Consider the following 15,987-nt stretch of genomic DNA (forward strand, 5'->3'; position numbering starts at 1 on the left):
TATCCGGGACTCCAAACTACCTTCAGTACATCAAAACACAAAAACTCATAATACCAATTGCCACCGAACTTTAAGCGTGCGGACCCTATGGGTTTCGAGAACTATGTAGACATGACCGAGACACGTCTCCGGTCAATAACCAATAGCGGAACCTGGATGCTCATATTGGCTCCCACATATTCTACGAAGATCTTTATCGGTCAAATCGCTTAACAACATACGTTGTTCCCTTTGTCATCAGTATGTTACTTGCCCGAGATTCGATCATCGGTATCTCAATACCTAGTTCAATCTCGTTACCGACAATCTCTTTACTCGTTCTGTAATACAACATCTCGCAACTAACTCATTAGTTACAATGCTTGCAAGGCTTATAGTGATGTGCATTACCGAGTGGGCCCAGAGATACTCTCTGAGAGTCGGAGTGACAAATCCTAATCTTGATCTATGCTAACTCAACAAGTACCATTGGAGACATCTGTAGAGAATCTTTATAATCACCCAGTTGCGTTGTGACGTTTGGTAGCACACAAAGTGTTCCTCTAGTAATCGGGAGTTGCATAACCTCATAGTCATAGGAACATGTATGAGTCATGAAGAAAGCAACTAGACCATGCCGGCGCGCGTTGCTGCGCCCGTCTATTTTTTCAATCAAATGATTGTGATTTTTGTAAATATATGAGGCATAACAAGGAAGTAACTTGTAAAAAGGATTTCGCCCCAATCGAAGAGTGGAACTAAAAAAACGATTTGCTTCATGATTCTTCATAAAGCCGTAGTGTTCTTAAAATTCTTTGTAAGAGGTTGCCAAAGAAATACATCAATTTTTGCAGAATAACAATCGATTTTTTCAGTAAGAACTGTTTCAGTCGGAGCCTCATTTGGCCGTACAGAACCAGTGCTCTCATCTTCTTGTTGAGCTATATATATAATTTCTTCACTGATATATATCATCCTAAGCATAAAAAATGACATGTTACATGATCGTCGCATGGATATGCAAATTAAATAACTATTGCTTAGAAGAACAAATGAACTTGTTATACTTCATTCCTAAAATGTAATACATACTGTAATAAAAAAAATTAAAACAGTCGCTTGCAGGAAATATCTGTAAAGACAGTCATAAGATGGATCTGGTACCAGAAAACTACAAATCACTTGTAGGAAAGGGTCGGGTATGTGTATTCGAGACTTAATAATCGTTGAAGATACATACTCTAAAAGTCTGCAACCTGTAATGACACACTCGAGTTACACATTATGAAGGCGAAGTGCATAGGTTCAATCTGAACAAATGATTTCCTTGAAAGATAAACCGAGGAAAGTACTTGGAGTATGGACATATGATTTATCTCTTAGCAACTCCTTTTCATCATATATAAAAGAGAAAAGTCCTTCATTGCGCTTTAGGACCTGCAGTAACCAAAAACTATTGAGCCGGCGGTCTCTATTTGATACTCGCGCGTTGGCCTAAGATGACATTAAATTGATCTATGAGTAACATCCAGATCGCATATTTATCTGAATAGACAAAGATATTATAGCCAAGAAAGACTAATTTGTCAATGTCATGGAAATTTATATTAAGGCTAACTGATCATACGTTGCTGCATAATCTTACTTCAGATCAGCGATTTTGTCGTCGGAGCAGTGGCCCAGCCTGTCTAGCTCTATCTAGCGAGGAACAGAAGCTCGTCTAGGATTATAAGGAATCCAATGGCTGGAGACATCCAAAATTTCAAATCCGACAGCTAAAATCGCTGATAGCCTGAGAGGGCTGGATTAATATGCTGTTTTAATATGCTTCAGAAAATCAAAGGTATATATAAATAGTTCATAGTTGGTTTTTGATGTCTAGTTGATGTATTTTTCTGGTGTCTTGGAACAGTCCATGTGAAAATGTGTACATCATATCAGCTGAAATTATTTGTACCACCCAGAAGACAAATAACTTACTTAATAGCGAACAAAAATGAAATGTAATTAAACTGCAAGAAGTTACAAAAATAAAGCAGTCACTATGTGCAGGAATCCGTGCAATGTTTTGGAGGTAAATCTGCACTGAAGTGGAAATAGAGAAGCATTGCATGACCTCTCGGCAGATCAAAACATATATTATCTTCCTTACACTCTTGCTTGGATTGGCATTTAGTTCAGCACCTACAGGGTTACAATCTACAGTACTTCCGCAGATGATTCCTAAGCATTTGAAATTAAAGGACAAAAATATGTATATAATTAATCTGACCATATACATGCAGTAGCTTCTGAAGGGCCTTCTTTTTTGGAAGAAAGCTGCTGAAGAGACCATAGTTTTCTAAATCTCTAATAATAGGTAGCCATACAATTTACTTTTAAAAGCACACTTAAGCGACTATAGTAGTGCCTAAATATGTGGTACAGTACAGCCACAACAACCGATCTAGTATCATAATACGGATCAGGCATTGTCTACAGAACACAAAAAAGAATCAGAGTTAGTGAATCCTCGCAGAAGATCGTTGGACCAAAAGGGAATTACTGTATCATAATATTAGAAGAAAAGTACCCATGACGCATTATCTGCAATACCCATGTGTCAGTTGCAGCGTCAGATGGTTTGTTGACATGCAAGTTTTAACTAAGCATGATAGAACCATCACCCAAATATATAAATTTTACAACTTACCATAACTGATCATCTCCCAAATAGTACCTATAGATAGAACACATGTTCTAATCCCCCTGGCCTGTTTTTAATTAATTATGAAATATCAACTAACTTCACCCTTTTGCATCCCAAGAAGAATAAGATGAGTCCCCGTGAAGCTTTGTACCTTGTAAACCTCATTGACCTAACCGGATAGAATCAAGAGAAAATGTATAGGATTGAAATGGAGTTCAGAAGTGGAAAAAACATACCTAAAATAAAATCAATCACGAATTAATACCGATGGTATTAAAAGTCTCCCAATTCTGCTAATCAGTTGCAATATTATCCATTGAAGAAGAGCGCAGAACATAGAGAAGCCAATGTATAGTCACTTGCATGGTGAAAAATTTCATCCTCGGTCACTCAAAAAACCGGAAACTTAAGTCAATACCTGCAAGACATCCCTTGTGAGATGAAGCAAGAGACTATCCAGTGTGGGAGATGGAAGATCGGGCAAAGTAGTCGCACCTAAGTTTCATGCACATTTTTTCTTGGCATAGATTATGGGCAAAGTTTCACTCGATATTAATCTTCTTGGCATCATCAAGCCATTCACCTAACGCCATCACGGTAGGAGGGGTTTGTCACGGCCGCTTCACACCTTCATGAAAGGAAACTGCCGCATACAGTAAAAAACAGTACCATGGCATCAATGATATAGAAACATAAACTAAGCAATCGTACATCCTTAATACATGGATACTAAACATAAAGATAATGGTATGGCAGTCCATGTGAATGAACTAATTAATTGGGCGACAGCCACCGGAGAACAACCCATTACTCATATATACATAATCTCTTAATATCACACACACTTAGGTTAGGAGTAGCAAAACAAAGAACAGCTAAAAGAATGAGAAAACTATTTCTTTCAAGCACGTGAACACGCTGTATCACACACCACGGTCATTCTTATGGGTTGAACATCAGGAAGACTCAGTCCTCGGTTCTAATGACCGCCCGACACCTGGATCGATCGGCCCTCGGTTCACCCGCATCTGGCGCTTCCGCTTGATCCCCTCAAGCTAGATTCCCTCGCGAGTGGCACGAGGCGGTCGCCCACTTCGCCTGAATTGAGCGGACGCAGCATCCGCCTTGGTTAGGGTTAGCGAGCACACCAATCGCCCGAGATCGATCGGTTCGATGCTTTTTGGACCGCTCATGGAATGCTCCCTTGCTATATGGGCTGTTTGGCCCAATTAACCAGATTAGTCAGAAAAAGTTACGGGAATAGCTGCCCTCACCAAGATGCGACCTGCGGGGTCGGGAGCTTTGCATCCATCGGCTAGAGACGACCATAATGTGAAATCAGATCTGAAGGCTCCGAAGGCTGATAGCGTGAGGGAGCTCCTAGGGTGCGGAGATCGGCGGACGCCGCGGGCGGGGGTGGGGGGTAGGGGTACCTTGAGGTGTCCGGCGTACTGGTGGCATAGGGAATCCGGGTCATGATGGGGACGCAGGATCTCGCCGGCTTCAGCGCCGGGACGGCGGCGGTACACCACCAGTTTGGCCGTCGGTAGAGAAAACGAGAGGTCGGGGAGGAGGTCTCCTGAGGGAGGGGAGCGCTCAGGGGAGGAGGTCTCCTGAGGTAGAGCAGAAAGAAAATATGCCCGTCGGGATTAACCAGATGAGCAACGGACCTGGCGGCGGTGCACACATCGTGGGAGAGAGATGAGAGGTCGGGGAGAGGGGACATCTTTCTTCTCTGCATCGAGCCCCTCGAGCGAGTGGCTTAGCGGCCTGTACGTAAATGGGCTTGCAGACCGTCAAAGCCCAATCAACCACAGGCATTCAAAAAAGTTTCCAGAATAGCGGCCTGTTAGGACAGTCAGCCCACTTCACGGTAAACTACTGCTTAGACATAGATCTGACGGCCAGAAACTAATTAAACGCGAAATCTAACGGCCGAAAACGTTGATGGCCTGAGAGGGCTCGCTTAGTGTTCAGTTTTAATGTATCTAAATAGCAACAAACTAAACGATCATCGTGCTAAGCTAACGAATGGGTCAAGTCAATCACATCATTCCCTAATGATGTGATCCTGTTAATCAAATGACAACTCATGTTTATGACTAGAAAACTTAACCATCTTTGATTCAACGAGCTAGTCAAGTAGAGGCATACTAGGGACACTCTGTTTGTCTATGTATTCACACATGTACTAAGTTTTTGGTTACTACAATTCTAGCATGAATAATAAACATTTATCATGATATAAAAAAAATATAAATAACAACTTTATTATTGCCTCTAGGGCATATTTCCTTCACGGACGACCCGCCGGAGTTTGGGATGCCCCGCTGCACATGCTATAAGAGGACGTAATCTACCTGAGCTACTACTTTTTCGCCTCAGTGTTTGTTTAGTAAGCACTTTGATAGAAACTAAGGGGTTATTTGGTTCGAGGCCTAATCATGCCACACTTTGTCATACAATGTTGCCACACTTGCCTAAGGTTAGTTCTTCAAAATGAGAGGCACAAGTTGGCAAGCCTAAGAGAATCTTGCCACACTTTTTAAGTGTATGTGATGTGGGATCCTAATGTGCCTTTGCTTAAGGTGTGACTTGAACCAAACACCCATTCAAGTTGGTCAAACTTGCCTAACCTTAGGTGTGGCAACCTTAGGCAAACTTAGTAGCAAACCAAACAACCCTTAATAAATCAAGATGGAGGTAGTCCCAAACCAAACAACCCTTAATAAATCAAGATGAAGGTAGTACAATGTAGCGCTGTCTGATAGATGTAATTGTGTAAGTTACTTCCTAAAGAAATATAAGTGTTTAGATCACCAAAGGTTGGATCTACTCTCGAATTTCAGGCAGATTTGATGAAGATTTATTTACCGAGAAGCGGGTGCAGAAGAGTTAATGCTATACACACGACAAAAATGGACGACTCATAGACGATGTTTAAAATCCGGCCACACATGGGTGCATACATCAGGTACCAGCCGTTGAATTTCTGTGTCGTGCATGCGTCGGCCAGGAGAATCGTGCATGAAGCAATTTCGGGTGCAGAAAGTTGTGCAGCCCGGCTGCGGTGCGGTGCAGGAGAGACGGCTGATCGAGTCTGAACTGAACTGAATATTGCTTGTTTCCGTCCAGACCGGCTCCTCCTCCTCTTCCTCCTACCAACCCAACCCAACCCAACCCAAGCCAGCCCCAGGCCCCAGCTCGTCGCGGCTCTGACTGAATCCCCCCTTCACCACCGGACAGCTACCGCCGACGCCCCGATCCCACCCCTCTCCCCCTCCCCCTCCCCTGCCGCCGCCGCCGCCTCTCACGCCCCCTCCCCGCCGCGACGTAGGTCGCGCCCCGTCCGTCGCCGCCTCGTCCGCGATCTCAGGCCGCTTGGAGGTACGTACGAGCTTGTTCGATTGTTACCGTCCAGCGATTAGCTAAGCACCCACCGACCTCCACGATTTCTGCGCGCGCACGGCACCCCACCATCTAGATCCCTAGGTAGCAAGGCGTCCAAGATGAGATAAGAATATTCCTGTTCCTGCGGAGTCTCTGTTCATGTCACCGAGACATTTTCTTTTTCTGTTTATAAGCACCGGTATCGTGACCCAGTCGAGATTTTCTGATCTGCCCTCTGTTTTCTGGCAGATACGCTCGTCGATTCAGCCCCGCGGCCGTCGTCCAGCGAGGAGGGGAGATGCAGGTCAGCCACTCATCTCTTGACTAGCATCAGTGATTTAGTTAGGCCTAGGGCGTTCCACGATGTCCAACCTTGTCAGTTCAGTCTAGTGTATGACCCAAGAGCTAGTGGGAGGTTCACGATAGGGCAACCCAGACCAACCAAAATTCTTGTCAAATTCCCAATTCATGCAAACTTTTATACTAGTCAATAACATTTCTACCATATGATAGTTTTACAGTCCTTTTTAACTAGGCAGCGCCGGCCTCTTGAGGCTCGACAGTTTTCTAGGCAGCGTTTGCCTCTTGACATAGAAATAACTAGGCAGCCCCTGCCTCTCGACAGGATTCTACATCAAAAGCAACACGCGTAGACCACCACGAGTTCATGCCACCAGCAGATCCCTTGTTCCTTGGCGCAGCCTCAGTTCCTATAAGATCAAATGGCAGGCATGAGAGGAAAGATAAGTGACAGGCTGCAAAAGATTTGGCAAAACAAAAGAAAATGTTAGCAACACTACAGCCTACGGATAAAGCAGCTAGAAAATTAACTAGTAAACAAAGTTATGGTTTGCAAGAAAGAGATAAAGCAACACTCTGCAACCTACATGAGCTTCTACAAGCTATGTTCTGCGGCCATGCGTTGGCGTCCAAAGGTGTTATCATCAGAATATGTTCAGAAAAGCATATTATCAAAGAATAGGGGATACAAAACAGTAGGACGAAGCAAAGCATCTTTGGTAGCATGTTATCGATATAGGAAAAGTAACAAGTAACAAAAGTTAACTCCATATAGCAGCTCTTTCGATGACCCCATGTTATTTAGTTATGTTTCTTTGCTGGGAACACTACTATGAATAAAATGCAGTTGTCTTGCGATACTAGTAGCTTAATTATCGATCTGTTCAGTAACTGTTATTTTTCAGAACAAGTGTGTCATTCTGCAGACTGGACTTGTAGTTGTGCTGCTGGAGATCATGTTTTGATATTCATAATAAAATTAACAACTAAATTATCGGGGCATGCCTAATCGACAACCTATTATAATTGTAACATGCCATAATTAGTGAAACTTGTCCGTAGTTAAAACCAAGGTAACACTTCTTGTCACTCGATCGTTTATTTTTCTCCAAAGGACACCCCGGCTGGATTTCATTATCATAGCAATAACAATGTCCCAAGCGTCTGTGCACGCATGAAGAAAGAAGAGAAAATTCCTTATTTGACACTACTTTAAAATGTGTTTCCTTATTTGACACTAGAAAACTTTTTCTTCCCTATTTAACACGGGGTCTATATTTTATGCCTTTCATGACACTTTTGTCTATTTTTTCATCTAACATTATTAAATTGCATGTAAAAAGACAGTTTTGCCCCTTGTATAATATGAACTGGTCATCTGGAATACGTCGATGAGCTGTCGACTACAGTACATGCCCCGTCCCTGTGGTCGAGCTCCTCGGCCGCACGTCCTGGCAAGAGGCAACCTGGGCAAGGCGTCGCGCACGTCTTTGCCAGACAGCAAGATACCCCTGACCAAAATGGACTCAACCGGATTCCACTCCATACACAAGGACCAGCTCGTGGACTCGGTCAACACGCGCGCATGCAGGGTGCAAGTGCAATGGCGCCGCGCTCCGCATGCCTCCGCCTACTCGACAGCCTTTCTATTTAGATTCGGTAGCGAGCTGCCCCACTCGTTGTATCACATATCACATGAGGGGCAAAAACGTCTTTTCAGGTGTCATTTAACACACTTAAGGCTTAAAATGGACAAAAGTGTCATAAAGGGCATAAAATTTAGACGCATTGTTAGATAGGGAAGAAATTTTTTTGCAGTGTTAAATAGGGCAAAAAGTTTTAAGACAGTGTTAAATAAGGAATTCTCTCAAGAAAGAGTTAAACTATGCTTGGTGATCAGCCAAGAAGTAAACTATGCTCGGTGATATGCCAGAACAGGATAGTCACAAATGGAGTTCCATAAAGCAAGTCTATGAAGAAGAGATTGAACTCACCCTAGGTAGTAATGGTGCAGAAATAGAAATACTGCACGGGTCCACACCTGACCAACCAATTGTTACCAGATTTAACCAACCTTGTATATTCATAAGCAAAAGTAAGTTTGAGTGAGGCACTATTATGTAACATTGATAGGAGCTCGGATTCGATCAACAATTCAACTGAAATCCAAAGTTTCCGCATAATAACATGAGGCAGAAGGTTAACAAAATTATTCCCAGGTTCAGGTGGTGGTGATCACCAGTCGCTTACTGAGGCTACTTGATTACACCTGTTAGCCCTAGCTGGATGGTATTGCCTAATGTCTGAATACAGCTTAGGTAGTCTTATTCAGCAGCTTTTTGGAACAAATTAGTATCGATCTCAACAGCCACAATCAGAACTACTGCGTCCCAGTTTAGTGATGTTATTTGTTTCCTGTTGCTCTCAGGCAATGATAACCTTGGTTCTTAAAACATTCTGACAATGTCTTCGGTCTATAGGCATCTAGAGCTAGGCTCTTCAAGGAGTACAAGGAGGTGCAGCGAGAAAAGTCAGCCGACCCAGATATCCAATTAATCTGTGATGATTCAAATATATTCAAATGGACTGCTGTAATCAAGGTATTTGCTTCTATCTCAAGGTGATGCAGGAACGAGCAGTATCAGCTTTGTTACTGATGCCTTTTCTTACTGTTTATGTCGTTAGGGCCCATCGGAGACACCTTTTGAAGGTGGCGTATTTCAACTTGTATTCTCAATTCCCGAGCAGTATCCTCTACTGCCTCCGCAAGTCCGCTTCATCACCAAAATTTTCCACCCAAATGTTCACTTCAAGGTTACTTTCTATACTGCCTTCTTTGAAATACATGCTTATTTTGGGGTATATGTATGAATTTGTGTTTTTTTGACCTTGTTGAAAGAAGGTAGAATCCTGATCTTCTTGGTTCCTGTTATTGAATTTTTCCTGCAATAACCTGAATCAATGTTTTATAAATATAGACCCATTTGATACTATTATTTGTTTGGTTTGTACTGTTGAAATTCCCTGCAACACATAAATACACCATGGGCCCATTTATGTGAACACAGCAAGCAGTACCTGTTGCTAAATCCAAAACTAAAGGGAAATTTCTGTTTCCTCAATTTCTCTTCTATTGTTTATGTCTCTAGACTGGTGAAATATGCCTGGATATATTGAAAAATGCATGGAGCCCTGCATGGACCCTACAATCTGTTTGCAGAGCCATTATTGCGTTGATGGCCCATCCAGAAGCAGACAGCCCACTTAACTGTGACTCAGGTAGCTTCATACCCTACTCATGAATTCGTTTTAATCACATTACTCGCTATTTCCTACTGGTGAACTGATTGGTGTTTATGTTCTCACTGTACGTCAAGCTATGTCGCATGAAAACGTCGTCGCCTTTATGGATTCAGCTCCTTTGTGACGTGGTTCTTTGAATTGCCTCTATAGTGAGGTGGTAGATACTAGGTTTCAAAGTATTGCCAGCTTTTAATACTTGGTATGTTACACAAGATTTGTGATTTACGAACCAGTGGGCTGTTACCCTAATGAAACCCCTGAATATTATAAGGTAAGGGTATCAAGTATCCATGGATAAATGGTGAGAGATTATCAAATCGATCACGGCTGCATTTAACATGGCATCCATGACATGAGGAATCGCTGGCCTCCATCATGGATCTGAACTTATACAAAATGGAAGTGATAAGTCTCTCTGCTTGCACAACTCCTGACATAAAGCGTGTAGATTTCCCAAAATCAGTTTTTGTTCAGCCGTCATACTGCTTAAAGTAGCAGGCCATAATATCGGTATAGTTGGGTCATAATGCTGTTTCCTGACTTCCCATTTGTGTAATGCAATCACAGGCAATCTTCTTCGCTCCGGTGACATCAGAGGCTACCAGTCCATGGCGCGGATGTACACCAGGCTAGCTGCCATGCCAAAGAAAGAGTAATTTGCAGGTTTGCAAAGGTACACCAGAGCAGTAGCGCTGGCGCTGGCTGATTGATTCATGCATGTATCAACTCCGTAAGTTGTCAGGTGTAACTCGTTGCTATCCCCGTATGAACTTGTGTGGTCTGATTTTCTTACCCGACTTGTCGTTGTGGGTGTAATGTTGATTCTGTTGGGCTAAAAAGGATTTAAGCGTAAACGCTTGATTCATGATGATGTGTAATAAAATAATCCTCATAGGGAATTGGTAACATGTATATGGTTCCTCCAGTGCGCTATCCTCTGGTTGATTACCTGCTGTCCTCCTGTACACTTTGAGTTGCTGAAGCCTCGATGCCCCTACATATATGCATTGGTCCTTGCAGTTAAGTTTTTTTTTTGAGGGATAAGGCCTAGTCTTTATTGATCAAAGTCCACAATGAGTGGGATTTTGTTTACATCATGTGGTTGGCCAAACCACACATGACGCCCCGTGGCTAAATTTAAAGCGTGTCTAGCTAACTTATGAGCTTCCCTATTACATTCACGACCTTCATGAATAAAACTACAAGTAAAATTGATAGAACGAAGTTTGATCTCATTGATGATGGCGCCATGCTTTCCCTGCGAACCTTGGTTGATGTCCTCGACTACCCCTTTAGCATCTGAAGATATGACAAAACGCTGCAAAAGGAGGTCATCCGCAATGCAGAGTGCCTCCAGGCAAGCCAAAGCTTCCAGCGTCGTCGGGTCATCTACGCCTTGCACCACCAGTGCGCAGCTGCCTAGATAGTTTCCCCTTGAGTCACGGCAGACCACCCCTGCCTATCCTCACAGCTGCATCAACATGGACCTTAGCATAGTTTGCGGGTGGGGCTCGTGGTCGGGTGCTCCTGATTCTTTTCATATGAATCCTTGGCGCCCCTTCCGGTTTTCTTTCCTTTAATTGTTCAAGCTCACCAATGAACCTCGTTGTGAAAGAGTACAACGATTGTGGGCTCTGGAAGATTCCTTCATGGATGGATTTTCTTCTGGTCGTCCAGATTGCCCATAACATGACTGCCAGTTTGACAAACAGGACATGTGATAGCGTCTCCATCTGTGCAAACAAGCAGTGTTTTGCGTTGGGTTCCAAATTTGCCACAAGTGACTGCCCAATCTCATTCTCTACTAAAGCCCAAACACACCTGGATGTAGTGCACTCAAGTAGGGAGTGGCGCCATGAATCCGGAGAACCACATAATCCACATGTCGAGGAGTTAGACATATGTCGATGAGACCGAACATCTTCCGTCGGCAGGGATTGTTTTGAGAGCCGCCATAGGAACATGCGAATTTTCCCGGGAACTTGGGTTTTCCAAAGTGTTTTCCATTCTTTCTCTTCCCCTCTAGCGCCTGACGAGCCTGCTTGACCTTCCAGCCAGGCTTCCCGGCGCTGCCTCGTCGCCACAAGCATATTGTATACCGATCTCACGCTAAAAAGACCATTTTTCTCAAAATGCCAAGCCCAGAAATCTGATATGTTTCGGGTGCAAAGGGGTATGCTGGTTATTACTCTGGCATCAAAAGGCAAGAAAACTTGCCGGACCCTCTGAATATCCCATGTGGCTGTCGTTGCTTCAATGATTTCAGAGACAAACTGTGGGGGGTTCGCTGTCAAGCAGCCATAAGGGCGAAGCATCTCACTTCGTGGGAGCCAATTATCAGTCCATACTCTAGTACTTTCTCCATTGCCTATTCTCTTAATGATTCCCTGCTTTAGTGTGTCTCGGCCTTCTATTAAAGATCTCCATATTTGGCTCGGGTGGGATCCCAAGGTAGCTTCAAGAATTGTCGAGTCAGGGTAGTATACAGCTTTCAAAATACGAGCACTCAAGGATTCCGGGTTTTGAAGTAAGCGCCATGCTTGCCTAGCTAGCATAGCAAGATTGAAAAGCTCAAAATCCTTAAAACCCAAACCTCCCATGCTTCTTGGTTGTGTCATATCCTTCCAAGATACCCAATGTGGTTTGCGTTTTCCTTCCTTGCTTCCCCACCAAAACTTCCTTATGAGTATATTCAGTTTTTCACACAAACCCCTAGGCAGTTTGAAACATGACATGGAGTAGACTGGCACCGCTTGTGCAACCGCTTTAACCAAAACCTCTTTCCCAGCAGTGGAGAGTGATTTTTCAATCCATCCTTGGATCCTACTCCATAAATGATCCTTTAAACCCCTATGCAGTTAAGTATACTCTTGTGCTTCCTCTCCCACTGTCCACTGATAGTCTTATCGACCGCTTATGTCGTTTTGGACCAGAGTCCAGAGGCCCAGGCAAATTGGACTAGAGGCCAGTCAAATATTGCTACTGTAAATATATTTTGTTTGGTATACCACATTGACTTCCTCAATATGGTTTGGATGATTATCGGCTAAGAATGTAAAAATATCGGAGTGATATTTTTTTTTGAATAAAAAGGTAGAGCATTTTCTACCTTATGCATTCAGAATGGGCAAAAGTGCCTGGATGACCAAAGGCATTTACATGAAGGTGATGTTAACGCTGCACACTGTGTGCAGCAGGCCATCATCAGACCTGAATTAGGATACAAAGCACAGGGTGGGAAAAGAAGAGGCAATTCTCAAAAGGCTAATTAGGAGCGAAAACATTTGCCACACAATAAAAGGTTATGTCTGTCATGTGGTTTAGCGCGCAGGCTCCATAGCTTGATGAGGTCGTGTCATGTGGTTTAGCGCGCAGGCTCCATAGCCTGATGAGGTCGGCAACCTTGTTGTATAATTGTCTCGTTTCAAAAGGACCTATCAAACACCTGGGCATTCCTGGCATTCCAAAGGATAACTGTGCATGCTGTGAATAGAACATGCCACTTAGTGCCGTATCGAGCCCGCGACTGCTGTGAACCTAAGAGATCACCTGCTGCCATAGAGGATGAGGCAAGTTCCTGTATCTCTAGCTTGGACCATAGGGCTTGTGCTAGCTTGCATCTTAGCAAAATGTGGTTCATTGTCTCTGCGGCTGGGCATAGATCACACCCGTTATGTGGTACAAGTCTGTCCCAATGCTTTTTTTAGCATATTGTGTCGAGTGTTGTGTCTGTCCCGGAGGGCAATCCACAAGAAAACACGGTGCTTGTGCGGTATGATCCTGTTCCAGATATATTTAGCTGACGTACAAAGCTTTCTTCTAAAAGTGAGCAGCTTGTAGAAGTAGTCAGTAGTAGCACATTTGTTTTCCAAAAGAGGCACTCTGGTGTCTGGCATACCTTCCTGTAGCTGAACATTACTCAAGATTGCGGACATGCCCTCTAGCTCCTGTGTTGCTATGGAAGAGAGGTTTGGATGTAGTTGAAAGCTCCATTGCCCATGTCTGAACCGTGAGGCAACTGTGCAGAACTTGGACGTGGAGAAGGAGAAAAGAGTCGAGAAGCATGTCATGAGCCGACCACAATCGAGACAGTGGTCGTGCCAGAATGCAGTACCCTGTCCATCCCCAATCTTGCATTTGGTAACCTCCATAACTACTCGTAAGTTGGGCCTGAAGCCTCTCCAGATAGCGGTGTCCCGACTTTGTGGAGACTAGGAGATTTCCCTCTGACAGTAAGTGCGTGCAAACCAATTGTAACATGGAGCTTCCCGCTGCTGCAATATCTTTGCCATGAACTTGCAAACGAGGGCCCTGTTGTGTGTTGCAATATCTCTTACCCTCAACCCTCCATTCTCTTTTGGCAACATGACCACTTCCCAAGCGACAAGGCATTGTCCTCCCTTGACCTGGTTCTTTCCTTGCCATAAGAAGCCCCTCAGGATTTGTTCAACCTTGTCTAGAGATTGTTGTGGCCATAAAAACAACTCATGAAGTAGCTGGGGATCGCTGCCAAGACCGCGTTAATCAAGGTCAGCCCCCCCCCCCCAAGATAGAAAAGTAGCCAGCCAGCCAGCCAGCCAGACGCTTGTCCACTTTGTGAATCACAGGCATCAACAGGCCATGCGTGATCTTGTTGATAGAAAGGGATAATCCAAGGTATGTGCATGGGAAAGCTGTCACTTGACACTGTAGAACATCTGCAATACTCTGGCAGGTTTGTTGGTCAAGGCATACTGGCATAAGGATGCTCTTGTGGTAGTTGATCTTTAGTCCCGTGAAATCACTGAAAGCCTGTAGAATCCGTTTGATAACCCATGCTTGCTGGATGTCCCCTTGCATTAAGATCAACGTGTCATCCGCATACTGCAGGATCGGGAATGGTCCATCTCCTCCAAGTGGGTGCTTAAGGTTCCCCGCTTGGTGTTCCCTTTTGCAAAGCTGTTGCAAAACATCGGCGACTAGGATGAAGAGGTAAGAGATAGGGCATCCCCCTGCCTTAAACCACTTCTTGATAATATCCTCTCCCCAAGAGATCCATTGATTATAATCCTGGATGAGCTAGTTGATAGGATATCATGTATCCATCTGACCTATCTGCTTCCAAAACCTCTGGCTGCAAGGATGAGCTTCAGAGTATCCCAGCTGACACTGTCAAACGCTTTCTGGAAATCTAGCTTGAGCACTAGCATTGGCTTTTTCATCTTTTTTGCCTGCTGTACCAGTTCGGCTGCCAGTGCAAAATTTTCAGCTATGCATCTTCTAGGCAGAAAACCAGATTGTAGAGGATGTATGAGGCTCAGAATGAAATGTTGTAGCCAGACTGTTAGAACCTGTTGCAAGCTTGGGTATACTGTGGACCAAAGCAATGGGTCTAAAATCCTTAATATCCATTGGGTTCTCTTTCTTTGGGAGCAACACAATATTGGCAGTATTGATGCCGCACATATCACTACCATGCTCATAGAAATCCTGAAAAATATGACATACAAAACAAAATGGTACACATGGATCTTCCACTCCATATACTTATCCAGATTTGGAGCACCCCGAGAACACTGGTATGGTGATCTTGATGCGACCACACTGGTTGTGCCGCTGCCCAGAACCATGGCGAATTTCAGCATCTCGCCGCGGTCAGCGTCAATAGCCTCCATGAACAGATGAAAACATCATCATCAGAGTAGCCTCGGTTGTGCGACGGTGATCATAATTGCCAGGGTGTCGTATCCCTTTGCCTCTAGCTGAGGCTGAACAACCGCAGTCAACTGATGATGTGGTGTAAATGGTATTGTCAGGCCCAAGACCGAAGATTCCCTGTTCTCGCGTGCCAGTTACGATTATAGCCGTCCATCTCGCATCCTAGGGTCACCAGGAAAAGTTAACGGTTCACTTAAGTGGGTCGCTCTCCTCCATTGATCGACCATCCAACGGCTGTGAAGGCGCAGGAGAAGCTGTTCATCGCCCAACAAGCCATGTGCTCTGCTTTTTCTGATTTTCTGCTTTCTAGCTGCTGTAATGGCTATAAAAGCCAGCTCTCCCTTCAACTCGAGGCATGTAATAGAATTATTGGGTGTAAACCCTAGCCGCCGATGGCGTGCTAACTACTTTCCCCTTCTTCCTGCAATGAAAACCCTAGCTAAATTCACCCAGTTCTTGTCTGAATCTTGCTAGTTCGTGTTGACTCTGGTCCTGACAATTGGTATCAGAGGCCAGTCCTTCCTCGGCGGCGGTGTTGATTGGAGCACTGTAGAGGTTGGCTCCGGCTGTAAAATCCCTCTTTGAGCTCTGATCTGGTGGCGGAGGCAGTTGGTGGTGGCCGGAGTGGC

General features: G+C 44.2%; 1 protein-coding gene and 1 long non-coding RNA gene across 2 annotated transcripts; one reads left to right on the forward strand and one right to left on the reverse strand.

Annotated features, from left to right (window-relative positions):
* Positions 1–2,086: 2,086 nt before the first annotated feature.
* LOC123107690 (uncharacterized) lies at positions 2,087–4,387 on the reverse strand. The gene is made up of 2 exons (XR_006451724.1): positions 3,164–4,387; positions 2,087–3,086 (listed from the first exon to the last, which is right to left on the reverse strand). It is a non-coding gene; the product is annotated as an uncharacterized lncRNA (long non-coding RNA).
* A 1,433-nt stretch (positions 4,388–5,820) lies between these two features.
* On the forward strand, positions 5,821–10,609 carry LOC123104782 (protein PEROXIN-4). Its single transcript, XM_044526669.1, has 6 exons — positions 5,821–6,055; positions 6,308–6,362; positions 8,839–8,958; positions 9,044–9,172; positions 9,508–9,637; positions 10,229–10,609. The coding sequence occupies exons 2-6, from the start codon at positions 6,357–6,359 to the stop codon at positions 10,315–10,317; spliced, it is 474 nt and encodes a 157-aa protein (XP_044382604.1). The 5' UTR covers positions 5,821–6,055; positions 6,308–6,356; the 3' UTR covers positions 10,318–10,609.
* The last annotated feature ends 5,378 nt before the right edge of the window (positions 10,610–15,987 follow it).

Source organism: Triticum aestivum, chromosome 5A, assembly GCF_018294505.1.
Source record: "Triticum aestivum cultivar Chinese Spring chromosome 5A, IWGSC CS RefSeq v2.1, whole genome shotgun sequence".
NCBI classification, from domain to species: Eukaryota; Viridiplantae; Streptophyta; class Magnoliopsida; order Poales; family Poaceae; genus Triticum; species Triticum aestivum.

What these genes read in the sequence shown, in the direction of transcription:
- LOC123104782 (XM_044526669.1), top strand. An exon ending in ACCCAAATGTTCACTTCAAG is followed by an intron (nt 9,173 to 9,507) that starts GTTACTTTCTAT and finishes TTATGTCTCTAG; the next exon opens with ACTGGTGAAATATGCCTGGA. An exon ending in CCCACTTAACTGTGACTCAG is followed by an intron (nt 9,638 to 10,228) that starts GTAGCTTCATAC and finishes ATGCAATCACAG; the next exon opens with GCAATCTTCTTCGCTCCGGT.